Genomic DNA, 15116 nt, shown 5'->3' with positions numbered 1-15116 from the left:
AGGAGAAACGATTTTCCTCGTTTCTAACATTTCGCGATATTCCGAGAGAAGGCGTTCCTCTCGTCGTCGTGAACTCGATGAATTTGTCATCGTGCACGCACACACGTATGACGTATAGACCGTGAATAATCTCAATCATCTGCTCCGCGCCTCCCATGTATGCGACCGGAATTTAAACATGACGTTCTGAATAGAATTTTGTTATGATATCACCCATCGGAACATGTCGTACTTTCCGAGCTGGTGTTCAATTTAAAAACGACGAGTGCACGATGCAAACGTTCACCGCACGATTGCGGAGCAAGCTGTTATTTTGACAATTAACGCCACACCTAAATTACGCAATTTATTATCATAAACTCCAAGCGTATTATTCATCCAAAGTATATTCTAAGAAGAAGCCTTCTTTCTCGATATCTTCTAGTGCGTGCATGAAGATTTCGTGTAGTTGGCTGTGATGTTTGTAATTTTATTCTATATGTACACAATTCCGTAAAGATCACGAGCGTAAAAACGTTTGAATCCAAGATTTCGATCTGTAAAAACGTGAAATTTCTCTGACCAGAAAGATCTCTATGAGACTTCCTTTTTCCTAACATTGAGCAGGTTTATGCGTAAAGCGCGCTGCGACAAAAGTTGTATTCATGCCTTTTTGTCTGAGAAGTAACGCAGTTTGCAAAATGGAAGAATATTCTGTTGCATCTGACGTGTCAGTGGTCGACGTATATGACATTGCGTCAGAGATAGGAAAGGAATGTGAAAAGCTTATAGATTTGTTTGGAGCACAGTCAGTGACTAATCTTATGCCAAAGGTAATCAATGCTTTAGAGTTACTTGAAAATCTTGCTATCAAGAATGAACGTGAAAATACTACGGTACAAGAGCTTAGCGCTAAGATCTCTCAGCTTGAGAGCGACAAGATTGGCAAAGCTGAGGATAGACAACGATTTGAAAAGGTACTCATTACATGTCACATTGTAATATTAATTTTGCTATAATTTGTATAATTCATGAACTCTTGATTGATAGTACAATATGTTCCTCATTATTTTAAATTTATTTGATTTTGTAGGAACTGGAGCAAATCGAAGAACATTGGAGACAGGAGTCCCGTGACTTAGTAGCCATGGTTACTAGATTACAGGAAGAGAATAGACGATTAGCTGAAGCTCTGCAAGAATCAAGTGATAGTCAGTACAGCAGTAAACAAACAAGTACTAACACCATTTAACTCTTTACTAATCCAATGGTTTTTAAAATATTTCATTAAATATTAACAAACGAATGAAATTACTATCTGTATTAATTTTTAGCTATCACACCTAGTCAAGAAGTTGATATAGCAGTTCTGCAGCATTTAAGATCCATGATAGATAAGCAGAGAGATCAGATCCGCGCTAGAGATCGAGAATTATCGCAAAAGACTGCAGAAATTGAAAATGTAAATTGGTACTTATATCTGTATACAACTTAATTATATGTATACAAACAGAAAAATTTTTTTATCGTTAAATTTTCCGTTTTAACTATCAAATATAGGCATGCAACTTGATAGAAAGTTGATATATACTATCTCTCCAGGATAATTGACCAATGACTGAGAAGAATTGTTTGTCACAGTAAATATAGATAATGGTAGAATAAAAACAAAGAAACTGATTGGAATTCATCGCTAACAAAATTATTGCACATTAAAATGTACAAGGCCTAGTCTGCTGAGAAACTGCACGCCTGTACTTGAGAATTAATACTAATTACATAATAGTTATGTCTTTCTTAATTTGCATTTATGTTTCTGCATGTTTTAACATTACAATATATTTTTATAAGCTACTAAGAGAATAGACATTCAATTTTATTGTATTGTATAGTTGACTGCACAGGTAGAAAAGCTTACTGTAGTTGGACGGGAACTAAAACGTAAACAACGACAGGCGCAAATGCAAGCCCGAGGTTTAGTAGAGGAGAGGGCCGACTTTTTAGCTCAGCTGCAGGATCAGAACCGGGAACTTATAAATCTCCGGGGCCGACTTGGCATGGCTAAAAAAGAAAACGAGGATTTAACTAAATTACAAGGCTGTCCTGATTTAACGAATAAAGCAATTTATGACTTGGACGATCCTGATAGACCCAGATTTACGACTGCAGAGCTTAAAGAGATTTTGCACGAACGAAATGAATTGAAAGCAAGAGTTTCAGATCTCGAGGACGAACTAGAATTGTACCGACCAAAACCTGAAATGTACGTTGTTAGACGTTAGCAATTTTATATAAAGTATATTACATAACTTAAATTACATAAATTACATAACAAAATTATATAATTACATAAAATTTGTGCGGAAATATCATATAATTATATATATGATATATTATTCGAATGATATATGTAATTATAATGTTTGTATATGTATAAATTATATAGATATGCCACAAAAAAAAATGATTTTTTGCATAAAATAAATTTATATTATTTTTATGTTATTTTACAGTCCAGAGGATGATAAAGATGCACCTGTGCAAGGACCACTTCCTTATGAACCAGATGATGCACCCTGGAAGAAATCCTCCGAATCCGGAATTCGTAAATTGTATGTATTCAACATCTCATATGCATTTCTTATTATTTGTAACACGTGTTAATTTTACAGCTTCCGAAAAATATTCTCGGAATCTAGCAGCAGCTTTCTCGGAGGTAGTAGTCCCAGACGAAGTCTTTCTAGTCTTTCAAAGATGGCCCTATCTGGTAGCAGTACCTGTGATACATCTATATAATGTTTTCTTAAAAATACATTGGATAATTTTAAATAATTGGATCGAATAACCAAGGATGACGTTGCTTACAAACATACTTTTCATATACATTTTCATTTTCATTACACATTTTAATTGCTCGGTATGCATACAATTTTAACATAGATATATGTGGATCTTTATAACAAAGATAATTGCATTATTAAGACCTAGTTCATAGCTAATAGATAGATGTGCATGAAATGAGCAACTGAAAATTTAAGTATAAACCTATAACAAAAGAAAAGACCTGTATGTATATATTTGTACAGTTGCATAAAAGGACAATGTACATTTAGCTACACGACCTTAGTATATTACATAACTTTGCTCGTATCCAACTTTTATTTATTTTTTATTATATATCTCCTTTTAGACATGAAATTTTAGAGATTCAATTTATGTACAGGATATTTGTGATGCATGTAAAAAGGGTAATGGCACAAATAGAAAAGTACATTCCTAATTTCTTATAAAAGTACTAAGCGCGTGTAGGTTTAAATGTGTATTGTATGATACCAAAGTATTCAATTATTATTTACTAATGACTTTTTGATTTATGTTCTATCTTTTGATAATTTACTTTATTCTATTGACATGCGTTATTAATCCATTGCAACTTTACGATCAAAGTAACAATTCTCTTAAGAAAATAATTCTCTTAATAATGTCTTTAAATAAATTCTATCTTGACCACAGTTTTTATACACTTTTTATCTTATTTGCTTTTTAATATATTATTTCGTACATTTAATGTATCAAAATGCATTTGGTCAAAGCAGATAATGTTAAATTTGTATATTGTTGCATTTGTTTTTACATTTTATATACTACTTATAGCTATAAGCAATGACATATCTCTGTATTCAATTTTTCTATTTTATTTACGATTCTTTGCGGACAAACGATATGGAATCTAATATATTTCAGAATTTGTGCCACTTATTATTAATATAAAAATAAATATGAGTTTAATTTCCTTTTCATGTTGCAATTGTAAATATACTCATAAAACAAATCGTTTAGCTGTATAATCATTTCAATATGTGATACGTTCATATAGAAATATTAGTGTTATTTTTCTTAAATATACATGATGATATAATTAAAAAGTTATTAACACACTTTTATATATAGCAAACATCACAATATCCAAGTAACTAAAAAATAGCAAAATGAAGATGTATTATTATCTTATAAAATTATCTATATAATGTAAAGTTAATAAGTAATCAAAAGAGAAATCTTACTGCAATGATATATAACAAGATGAAAGTTATACAGATTTGGGAAGTCTAGATGATTATAGGAGACTTATCTCACAATATTATATCAAGATTAGCTGTTCCTAAGTGCAAAATATAATTGTTATGTTACTTGGACTTGTAATGTCTATCTCAATATTACTTATCAACTTTAAATAATTTAGAGTGACATTTTCCAAAAAAGGAGTTCAACAAATAAAATACGAATGTAGAACGAATTATATAATGCAGATTATAACAAAATAAAATGAATGTGATTCATAGCTATGGTAATTAAAACATCCATAATACATTTTATAATACTGGCAGTATTAAAATAAAATTTGATATACTTGAAAGATATAGATAGCTATTCTAGTTCCATTGAAAATATTTTGTAATGTAATGGAATCACATGTATATGCATATCAGTATATAATCCACTTTATATTGGACAGTATACTTTTGAAAGTGTTTTATGAGTATATCTTTTAAATATATATAGATTGAATCCATATTAAATTATTTTAATGCTGTACACACAGCGGGAGAGATTCGTTTATATATATTAATATATCTAAACATTTTTTAGATTTTTATACTAGTAAAATAGCCAAGACAGAAAATAAAACTTTTTGCAGAAAAACATCAGTTTTTGAACGAGATTAAATAATATTAAGATATTTATATAAATATATTTGTTGCTTCAATGGCTATGTAAACAAGTTTTTATTGACCTGAATGGGATAATTTAAAATTGTTTAATATCTTTATACAACACAAATATGATATAATAACAGATATATTTGTCCCCTTTCCCAATACTCAATATAGCTATACTATAATCAATAATTTTAGATTCTTAGACGTAAGATCAGAAATATAAAATAATAACATGAATGTGACAAGTTACAATGTTGTCCATGATATATTATAAGTAGGTATTAAAAACCAAGTAAATTGTAAAAAAAAATAAATAGTATCTTTCTGGAAAAGAGAGTATGTATTATAATCTCATAATTATAATAATCTGATATAGAATTATCCTAGCTCGAGATTAAAGTTTGATTTAAATGTGCGCTACATGTTTCAATCTTCTCATGTGCAGCTCTAATCACACACATAATGGAATATAAACATAATTTCTGACATGATTTTATTAATTTTGCATTTACATCACATTTTTAGCTATGTATGAAAGCTAATTTTACAATATACAATAATATATACATTGACAGACATGAACAAATTACTAAACGATTTTTTTCGTAATTTGATAATTGAAAATGATTTAGTATTTACAATAAGATTTATATGATCAAAATTCAGACTGATGCTCACATAGGCAGTATCATAGTCACACATAAGTGTTGCATCATACATGAATATAATTATAACAAGTGTGAATTATTCAGACTTTATTGTAGTCAAATTAAGATGAAATGTTGTATGTGTTTAATATAAAATTTATGATCTCTAAATCTATGTATTAAAATTGATCTCTTTTAACTAAACAGTGTGCTTTGTTCTATATGTTCATTTTCTAAAATAATAAGATTGCAAATAAATAAATAAGATTGCATGAAAATCGTAATTATTCGAATTACTTGAACTATTTAATAAAACAGTTTTTTATCAAGATAGACATGACTTTCCAGATAGTTGTATATTTCATTTTTAATAAAGAAATGAACAACATTATACTTAGGATTTATCATAACCTTATACCTCAATTTTGACACGTACACACATCTAATTTTTCAGCAACTTAAAAAAATACTTGAAAGCTATATAAGATTAGTGTAAGATAGTATAAAGGTACTTATACATATAAAAATTATAATAGCATATAATTATAGGCAAATATATATATATATATGTATATAATTTCTAAAAAGTATTATACACATATCTTACATCTCTTCCACATATTTTTTTCTTGCTAATATTCTTTATTCTACACAAACCTCTCTATGGAAACTAATTTTTTATAAATCTACATTATTCAAATTAGCTGCGGATCCTGTTGGTAAATCTGGTGGTACAAACTTACCAATAGGTTGTATCGCTTCGCGTTGTTCGGCTAACTTTTTCATTTCTTGTCTAAGTTTATCTAAAATAGCATGATTCGGTTGATTAACGGCGGCTTTACCCTGCAAAAGGGTTATTTCTTGTTCCAATTGTTTCTTTTCCTTAAAAGACTTTACACTTCGTGATCCATAAAGACGCAACAAGGAACCCCAAGACTGTATATGTGGATGTATAAGCTGCAGTATCGCTTGTGCCGCTCGCTGTTTACCATCTTTCTTATTACGGCAAACCTATAAAATATATACAAACATTATTACCATGTTATAACAATAATTTCAAAAATATATAAATAATATATAAATCTATAAAATACCTTAACATACGTATACGATTCTTGTTATTTAACATTATTTTATTATTCTATTTATAATAAGTAGAGGGAGACTTACGACGGTAGCTTCATGTTTTCCAACTGTCATTGTAAATTCATTTCGTTGATGCTTCAATGTATTTACTGAATAATTAATATGCATATCTCCCAAACCATAGTTTCTTTGAAGGCAAGTTATCAAGATAGCATGCGGTGAAGGCTCTGTGGTTTTCGCACAAAATTCTGCGACACGCGGATCTGTGATAGATATTTCATCGAAGAACGAGAGATCTGCGTCGGAATTCCCTCTAGACGCTTTTATCGTACGACTAGCGTTATTTGATCCATTATCTCCGCCGTTATCGCCGGAAATTTTATCCTTCATCTGAGGAATTAAGATTTCAAGTGTCTTCCGCGCTGCATTTGCCTTTGCTTGTTTTTTACTGCTACCGAATCCGCTTCCGTATTCCATGTCATTGATACAAACTACTGCGGAATACGGTGTCGCCGCGTTTTCTGCAATAAAAATATAACGATTCTGTTGGTAATAAATTTTACAAATAAACTTGATATCATAATAATAATAAATATTAAACATATAACACACTACATTTTATGCATGATTAAATAATGTATAATTGTACCTAATTCTTTAAATTTATATGTCGGTTGTTTCTTTAGCGCATGTTGCACATATTCATGAAGAATACAGACGTAACTTTTGCCAGATGGATTCATTATCCAATGTTTTGCAGGTCTCTGTCCATTATCATCACCAGTAGTACTTCCACTGCCAGCTGTACTGGAACTACTGACGGGAAAAGTTATTAATTTTGTACCATCTGGTAAAGTTGGACGCTCAAGTTGCTTACGATGCTTTTTATTCTTCGTAAATTTCCGACGCGCTGACCAAGATCTAAAATAGTAAAATTGGTCAATATCAATAAAGCAAATTTTCCCCAATAATATAACCATCTCATACGTGATACTTACTGAAACCTCATTACTTTAATAGATTTGAAACGAAACAAAGATTGGCAATAATTCCTCAACTGCTCGCTATCTAACGAATGAGCCGCACGATTCTCTTGTATGGTTTCAATTTTTGCGCTGGGAAGACTGCAAGCTTCGGCGTTTGGTGCACGTTCCATTTCCTTCTTTTGCTCCTCTTCCTCTTCTATTAAAGCTTTTTTGTACTGAAGGCAAGGTATGGCACTTACAGGAACTTCGTGCTTTCTGACGCTTCCCGGACCGAGAAAATACGGCTTTGCCAGAGTACAAACTCTGCTTTGCTTATGAAGATATAATGGCATTCCGCTATTGTGCGTTACTTGTACCCAACCCTCAGGGAGAACATCAAAATGATTATGCCCAATTTCTAAAAGAAAGAAAAAAAGCAACACGAATATAAAATAATTATATAATACAATAACGAGATTACAATTTATTTGTAAATAGATAATTTACAAAGTTTATATAATATGATATACTATATGTACTTACATACCATCTAAAACAAGTTTTTCCTTTTCCTCATAGGGTAAACTATCTTTTTTGTCTCTTCTTTTTCCTTTAAATTCCTCGGGTAGACCTAATACATAATAATTAAAAAATAAGAAAATAAAAACTTGACAACACTGTGCACTACATATATGAAGATATAATGGCATTCCGCTATTGTGCGTTACTTGTACCCAACCCTCAGGGAGAACATCAAAATGATTATGCCCAATTTCTAAAAGAAAGAAAAAAAGCAACACGAATATAAAATAATTATATAATACAATAACGAGATTACAATTTATTTGTAAATAGATAATTTACAAAGTTTATATAATATGATATACTATATGTACTTACATACCATCTAAAACAAGTTTTTCCTTTTCCTCATAGGGTAAACTATCTTTTTTGTCTCTTCTTTTTCCTTTAAATTCCTCGGGTAAACCTAATACATAATAATTAAAAAATAAGAAAATAAAAACTTGACAACACTGTGCACTACATAAAAAAAAAAAATAATAATCAAATAATCTTTTTTTTTTTTTTTGCTATAAAGAACAATCTGATTTCGAAAACAAAGTTAATTATCTCATTTATTGAACTTGTAGGAACATTACCTTCTTCTAGCATTGCTTCAATTTCTTCGTCCGGCACATCAGAATCCATACTCTCATCTGTATCTGAGTCGCTATCAGAACCATCATTCTGTTCTGGATGACGATCTAGATCGTCTAGCACGTCAAATTGTCGTAAATCGTCAGAAGTAGTATTCATATCTATGTTATGTTCTGGAGTTCCCTGATATGAACCATTGCATAAAGTGTCTTTGTCAATTACGTTTTCTCCATCCATAGTATCACTACAATGACTATCATCCGGCATGCCAAAAGACATAATACTGTGATCTAATTCTGTTGACTTTGTATATGGTGTCCCCCAATTTTGATTCTCGCGTTGTGGGCAAGAAATTGCTCCGCAATCCAATGTATTCTGATTTTGATTATTTTCACTATCTTTTGATGCTCTAACTTCCATAGTTGTCTCTTCTGTAGTAACTTCCATTGCATATGTGTGATGAAGTATCTGTTAAAATACTATAAAATGCGAATAAAAAGCTCAGATGTTTAGGTGACAACTAATTGCTATACAAATAACAGTAGAATAGTCCTATCCTTTTACTTTCTATTATTTATCTGCCAGACAAAGCATCTGATTTATAGAACCTAAATATCTGAGTTCTGGTTATAATAGTATTAACTTTTCACAATTGCGTACACACATATATATAAAATTGTAATTATACAATGTATACAAATTAATGGTAAATATGGTTAATAATAACAAATATCCAGTAAACTTAAATCCATAGATTAATACGTATTAAGCACGTTGTATGGCCACACCACTTCCACCAATGACACCAAAGTCCAATCAATTTGAAACCACACAAATGGCAATGAAAATTGGACATTTGCATTAGTGTTAGCAGTCTGGGGCCTATTACGTATCCATGAGAGTATATTGTATACAAGTAAATCGTTACTTTATCATCAGATTCTCTGGGTGGCTGAGAGTTCCATCGCATTACTGAAACTCCAGATCTAGACAAGAACAACATTGAGAGATTGAACCTGTTACTAGCTGGAGTTCTGCGATAGTGCTAATTAAAACCGTATACTTGGTCTTCAGCTCAGCAGACAAACATACGCTTGAAAATTATGTTTACTGAATACATACAAAAAATCTCTTATGTGTCCACAAATAGGCTTTAAACATATAAGATATATAAACTTATGCAATACTGTTGGTCACATATATGGTGTGCTATACGAAATGAGTGATCTTTTTATATATATATAGGGTATTTCATTAACTTTGTTACACATTTCCAGAAAACTATTAAAAATATCAATATATTTAAATTTAAATTTCTTTGAATAAAAAGCTATTTCATACTATATAAAAAACCAAAATTGAAATAAAATAGTAATTAAATTCTTATTTTTAAAGATTTTATTAATCTTAATATCTTTGCAAGTTAAGAATTTTTGATAATAACGCATACATCAACACAATTACAAAGATTTGAAGTATAAGTATAAACGTGTGGCATTCCTTTTGTTATTGCATCAATAAATGTTTAGATTTTGATGAAAAACATTTTGAATATTTACTGAAATAAATAAATAAATTGTATAGAATACTATAATTTTTTAATCAGAATTATTAGGAATGATATTTCAAACTTTGTAACTGTCGAGTTATTATATATACTGGGTGTAACTAAACAAACGCATATGGACAATACTATCAGATACAGAACAACAATTCAAATCGAAAAGTCCTGAACCATTTTTTGATCTGAGCTTTCTTTTCGTTGTTATATGATGTTAAAGTTAACTAATCAGCGCCTGTCTACAACGGAAAACAGAGAAGGTACGACGGGGGTCGGAGTAGCGAGACGGCTTTCTGCTGTATAGACACATGGAACTGCATAATCTCTATAGGCATCCCTTTATACAATTTATTTTTACGATTGTAATGTAATTTATTATATCATGAAGAAACCAAAACACAAGGAGATACACGAAGATACAGATAGGAAAAAAAAAAACTGATCAGGTTAGATCGTTTGCGAGTTGAGTAGCCATCACGAGTAATTAGGTTGCCATTACACTTATCGCATGACAAACTGTTGAATATACTGATTGACTGTTATTCACTGTTATTGCAAAAAACTTTTGGGAATCATAGAAATTCTCTATCCAACAGCCAGTCAATACGTCTGATATATTCTGAACAAATGTAATATGTATTTACTTCTATAAGAGTTGGGTGTAGGTGTATGAAATGTTTTCTAAACATTATTTAATTTCTTGTTGTTTAACAGTCTTTTTAATAATGTTTTGATCCATATATCGCACGAATTGAATATTATTATATAATTTATTCGTTTTTACTTACTCTAAATATGTCTTTTGTGACAAGAGTTTTGTTCTCTTTCGCTACTCCAAAACTCGGGTCACGCTGTCACGCATACACGCATGCGCGAAAATCTGATATCTCGTAAGTCGTAACACACGCACACGCACCGTCTTCCATTTTCATTTCTTTTCTCTAGGATTTATCGATAATTGCCGCATGTAAATTTTGCAAATATCCGTATTTTCATATACGCAATAAGATTTTGTAAATCGATCGCTGCAATTTTGAAGTATGGCAGATTCGTTTGATAACAATTCTTTGTATGATGCCAATGATGCCAAAGGAATTGATCCCGAAATAGCGGGACTTCTGATGGTCGAAAAGCAAAAAGCCCAACTCAATGCACAGGTAAATTTTATGCATTCATCTTTCATGAATTTTATATGTTCATAGAAATATCGTTTATAAAAATATTTTTTATTTAGATTCACGAGTTCAACGATATTTGTTGGGACAAATGTGTGGATAAACCAGGAAGTAAATTGGATGGACGTACAGAAACTTGTATAAATAATTGTGTCAATAGATTTATAGATGTTTCTGTCTTTGTTACTAGTCGTTTTGGACAATACATAAATGCTATAGAAAAATAAGATTTTATAGAACGCATTGTTAAGGTATACGATTGTTTAAAATTACAATGAGCTATATGTATAACAATAGTATCTTAAAATTATAAAAAAATGATAAAACTATCTTTATATTTGTAATTTAATACTTATATGAATATATAATAAAATAATACATATACAAAATATCTCTGCATTTTCTGGTTAATATTAATAAAATCTTGCATATATTTTGTATTTTAAAGCGTAAAATAAAAATATTGTTAAATATTATAAGTTTAATGAGTTTGCAACATGATAGTATGACAAATCCAATATCAATTTTTTGTTACTTTTCAAACTTACTCGTAAATATTCACATATTCATTATTTTTATTGTTTCATATATATCACCCAAGTGAAACAATGTTTCACAAATGCAATGATACAATATTGTGAAAATTGCTTTATATAGAGATGTATGTATTTAATATTTAATAGAGAATTTCATTTTACTTATATATACATTTAAAAAATTAAATTATGTACAGTCTATCTAACATCAGAAGGCTATAGGCCTTTGTGGAAGGCACATATTATAAAATGCATCTTTTTTCCAAAAATCTTTTGTTTTCCATCCACACCATCCTTTATTTATTATGGTAGGTAAGTGCTCTATGCCTGTGTAATGTGGATCTAGAATTAAGAACTTTCCCTCTCCGGATGACTCGTCATAACTAACTCCCAGAATTGTGTGAGCTAATACTCCCCCACCTACAAGATATCAAAAAATTGTACAGAACAAAATGGAAATATTTTGTTAAATATATTCAATCATTATATCTGTAGAACATGAAGAAAAAAATTACCAATCATAATAGGTGTACCCTGTGTATCAAAATGTTTTACAAGTTGTGGAATTAAGGCCGACATCTCCTCTCCGCTTGATACATAAAGTATTTTTACATCTATATTAAGGAAAGTCTGCAGCACAAAACTTACTTCAGTCGAACCAATCCACTGTTTACTGCCAATAAATGTGGAAGGTTTATCGCCTATGTCGACTAAACATTGTTGAATTTTGCGATGAGAGGGTATTGGTACTTCAGTATAACCTTGTAATCTATAATATACAATAGATTGGAGCTTGCTTGTATACATATTTCAGTAGCAAAAAAAACAAATTTGCTACACTGTAAGATATAGTTATTTTATTTGACATTTTATTACCTATACCATGAAATGATGGTTTGGAGAGATCTGTAGGCACATCCCCATCCATTATCGTCAAAATTATTTTGCATATAGTGATGATACGAATATAAACCATCCACAATACTGAGTTTTCCTGTAATACCTAATAAATATATTATAGTAATTATATAATAATTTCAAAATTGTAGTAAATCTTAAGTGCTTAAACATATACCTTTATTTAAAAGGGCTTCATGAGGATTTAGAAGTATCTCGTTTGCCTGAATGTCGAAATTTATAGCATTTCCACGTCGAAAATATGGTTTAGTTAAATCTAACGCTAAAGCCTTGTGTAAAGCCCTACGATATTCCACTGAAATTATATGACTGGTCTGTATAAAAGCAAATAGATGACACGTATATTACTGTGCGTCATTAAAAACGTGCGGTAATATTAATTATATACTACTGTAAAAATGATATATAGGACTCGACAATCGAAAAATGTATTATATGACTAACAACAGCCAAATCACGATACAAGTGAAATCTTACTTGTGCTATCGTTAGTAAAATCACCAGGATATACTATTGTGAGTAAATGCCCACAGCCTCGAGGTTTAAAATGCATGACTTCTGGTAACTTTGCAGATAGCTTTATATCTTCAAACTGGGGATTTTGTTGCTGCATTTCAATTAATCTAATGTTCTGACAAATGGACTCGACTAGAATTGCATGCAACTCGGCTGATGTCGCATTTAAACTCACTAGCGACAATGCATTGATGCTTAGATTGCATTGTAAACTGTCAAAGGATCCTGTAACAAGAATAAATTAAAAACATAATGTATCAATATCTACAATATTTACAGATTATTATATTTTGAAAAATCGTATCTTGTTTTGCAATACTCACGTTTGATATGCTGCAATACAGGAGCATATCTGATAGATTCTTCATAATTTTTCTCACCTGATATCTTCAATAACATGTTTGCATGTATGATATTCTGTGAAAATTAAAAAGATAATTAAATTATATATAAAAATAATAACTTTTCCAAGTGCATATAAATTTAGATTTTGGAAACATACCACAGGTCCAATATTATGATTTATATTATTTGACGCAGTTGAAGATCTCTCGTGTTCTTTAGACAAGGATAAAAAATCTTTTAACATTGCGTCTTTTAAACTGTCATCAGTTCTAAATAGATATACATTATTCACAGGAAAATGTATTCCTATTTTTCCAGATGCAATCTATAACAATGTAAAATTATGCAATATGTATGGTGTATAAAACTATGAAATAAAATATTGGCACAAATGTCAAATCAAATAAGAAATTCTTACATTTTTTCGTGACTCTTGTAACGCTTCCAATATGTTTTCATCTTGAGCAACCAATGGGAAAGTGGCTTGCAATCTAATGTACACAAATTGTCGAGAAAGATCATCTTCAGTAATAATACTGAGGTTATTAACAGCTTCCAATTTTTGATGCACATAAAAGTATGCCTGCATATCCAATGTATTGCGTGAATATTTTAAAAGTAAGGGATTATCTGTAATATCGATATCCTAAACAAATAAATATATATATTATCTTATTAATCCATGCAATATTTGTATTGTTTTATTCTTTCATAATAATAAGGCAATTTCAAAATAAATATTCCACAAATCCTTTGTCAAATATTAATACATGTATAAATGACGTATCACATATAAATGATATCTATATATATAATCACCTTAAAAACATCAGGATTTACTTCTTTACATTCACCAATGTGTAATATACCACAAAAATATATGTCTGCAGGTAGATTGAATTGCAGTGTTGTATAATCAATTACGTTTTCATCCTCATTATCATGCGAGTTTAAACTGAATGTTAGGACTACTAATGTATTATTGTACATAATACCATAAAGATAGCCACTTGCTGTAGTTTCCATACATTCTAATCGCTGAAAATGACATTTAAACACCGAATGTATTATTGTATTTAAGTATATTGAACGAAAAAATGATATCACTAATGATGTGAAGAGATAAGTGTCTCTATTTTACAATATGAATTAGATACTTTTCAATTATTATTGACTGAAACAACGTCGTTTACCTGCAGAATATTCGACAAAATCTGTAATTGCAATGCCATCGTGTCGCAATAAAATCAAAGATAAGATTACGATCAGAAGAGCTTTGTACTGTCAACGGGAGCAATCACCATATGGAAATTGCAAGAAATTACAATTCTGAAACACGAACCATCTAGATTAGGAGGTTAAATCCGTAGTTGCCAAAGTTTCAAGAAAACGCATAGCAAACTGTTCTCCAAACTACCTATCATAAATTAAATGTCAGTAATATATTTTAAGAAAAGGGATTCACTCATTACAAATATATATTTTTATTAATTAATTAACGAAAATCCC

General features: G+C 30.2%; 4 protein-coding genes across 10 annotated transcripts; 2 read left to right on the top strand and 2 right to left on the bottom strand.

The window, feature by feature from the left end:
- The first annotated feature begins 95 nt into the window (after positions 1 to 95).
- Positions 96 to 3949, top strand: LOC115237425 (RILP-like protein homolog). Of its 2 annotated transcripts, none has more exons than XM_029810445.1 (6): positions 96 to 956; positions 1073 to 1190; positions 1314 to 1441; positions 1872 to 2242; positions 2493 to 2591; positions 2652 to 3949. In XM_029810445.1, the coding sequence occupies exons 1-6, from the start codon at positions 645 to 647 to the stop codon at positions 2773 to 2775; spliced, it is 1152 nt and encodes a 383-aa protein (XP_029666305.1). In that variant the 5' UTR covers positions 96 to 644; the 3' UTR covers positions 2776 to 3949. The 2 variants fall into 2 exon arrangements, with proteins under 2 accessions (XP_029666305.1, XP_029666304.1); XM_029810444.1 differs by having other exon boundaries at positions 98 to 956; positions 1073 to 1214.
- Positions 3950 to 5131: 1182 nt separating this feature from the next.
- On the bottom strand, positions 5132 to 10207 carry LOC115237432 (microprocessor complex subunit DGCR8). The gene is given in 8 exon segments (XM_029810459.1): positions 5132 to 6358; positions 6518 to 6954; positions 7083 to 7354; positions 7432 to 7816; positions 8303 to 8386; positions 8559 to 9024; positions 9330 to 9391; positions 9394 to 10207. Coding segments are annotated over 8 exon segments (2205 nt in total). The 5' UTR covers positions 9560 to 10207; the 3' UTR covers positions 5132 to 6025.
- A 179-nt stretch (positions 10208 to 10386) lies between these two features.
- Positions 10387 to 11676, top strand: LOC115237429 (mitochondrial import inner membrane translocase subunit Tim8-like). 3 transcript variants are annotated; one of them, XM_029810455.1, is made up of 3 exons: positions 10387 to 10563; positions 11063 to 11274; positions 11352 to 11676. In XM_029810455.1, the coding sequence occupies exons 2-3, from the start codon at positions 11158 to 11160 to the stop codon at positions 11517 to 11519; spliced, it is 285 nt and encodes a 94-aa protein (XP_029666315.1). In that variant the 5' UTR covers positions 10387 to 10563; positions 11063 to 11157; the 3' UTR covers positions 11520 to 11676. The 3 variants fall into 3 exon arrangements, with proteins under 3 accessions (XP_029666315.1, XP_029666316.1, XP_029666317.1); XM_029810456.1 differs by lacking the exon at positions 10387 to 10563 and adding an exon at positions 10604 to 10746; XM_029810457.1 differs by lacking the exon at positions 10387 to 10563 and adding an exon at positions 10761 to 10778.
- Positions 11677 to 11853: 177 nt separating this feature from the next.
- Positions 11854 to 15105, bottom strand: LOC115237423 (probable Ufm1-specific protease 2). 4 transcript variants are annotated; one of them, XM_029810439.1, is made up of 11 exons: positions 14950 to 15097; positions 14801 to 14821; positions 14427 to 14645; positions 14026 to 14253; positions 13765 to 13932; positions 13586 to 13679; positions 13224 to 13487; positions 12904 to 13041; positions 12705 to 12831; positions 12344 to 12597; positions 11854 to 12248 (listed from the first exon to the last, which is right to left on the bottom strand). In XM_029810439.1, exons 1-11 carry the CDS (start codon positions 14950 to 14952, stop codon positions 12037 to 12039), a joined length of 1728 nt encoding a protein of 575 aa, XP_029666299.1. In that variant the 5' UTR covers positions 14953 to 15097; the 3' UTR covers positions 11854 to 12036. The 4 variants fall into 4 exon arrangements, with proteins under 4 accessions (XP_029666299.1, XP_029666298.1, XP_029666297.1 ...); XM_029810438.1 differs by having other exon boundaries at positions 14801 to 14936; positions 15025 to 15094; XM_029810437.1 differs by having other exon boundaries at positions 14801 to 14952; positions 15025 to 15087.
- Between the last annotated feature and the right edge of the window lie 11 nt (positions 15106 to 15116).

Source organism: Formica exsecta, unplaced genomic scaffold, assembly GCF_003651465.1.
Source record: "Formica exsecta isolate Colony F162 unplaced genomic scaffold, ASM365146v1 scaffold295, whole genome shotgun sequence".
Taxonomy (NCBI): Eukaryota; Metazoa; Arthropoda; class Insecta; order Hymenoptera; family Formicidae; genus Formica; species Formica exsecta.
This window is presented reverse-complemented; position numbering and strand designations above follow the sequence as displayed.

Coding starts and splice junctions, on each gene's coding strand:
- LOC115237425 (XM_029810444.1), top strand. CDS start 645: ATGCCTTTTTGTCTGAGAAGTAACGCAGTTTGCAAAATGGAAGAATAT. Junction 1,442..1,871: donor AGACTGCAGAAATTGAAAAT/GTAAATTGGTAC, acceptor TGTATTGTATAG/TTGACTGCACAGGTAGAAAA. Junction 2,592..2,651: donor GAATCCGGAATTCGTAAATT/GTATGTATTCAA, acceptor TTAATTTTACAG/CTTCCGAAAAATATTCTCGG.
- LOC115237429 (XM_029810455.1), top strand. CDS start 11,158: ATGGCAGATTCGTTTGATAACAATTCTTTGTATGATGCCAATGATGCC. Junction 11,275..11,351: donor AAGCCCAACTCAATGCACAG/GTAAATTTTATG, acceptor TTTTTTATTTAG/ATTCACGAGTTCAACGATAT.
- LOC115237423 (XM_029810436.1), bottom strand. CDS start 14,839: ATGGCATTGCAATTACAGATTTTGTCGAATATTCTGCAG. Junction 12,832..12,903: donor TGAAGCCCTTTTAAATAAAG/GTATATGTTTAA, acceptor TATATTTATTAG/GTATTACAGGAAAACTCAGT. Junction 12,598..12,704: donor ACCATCATTTCATGGTATAG/GTAATAAAATGT, acceptor TGTATATTATAG/ATTACAAGGTTATACTGAAG.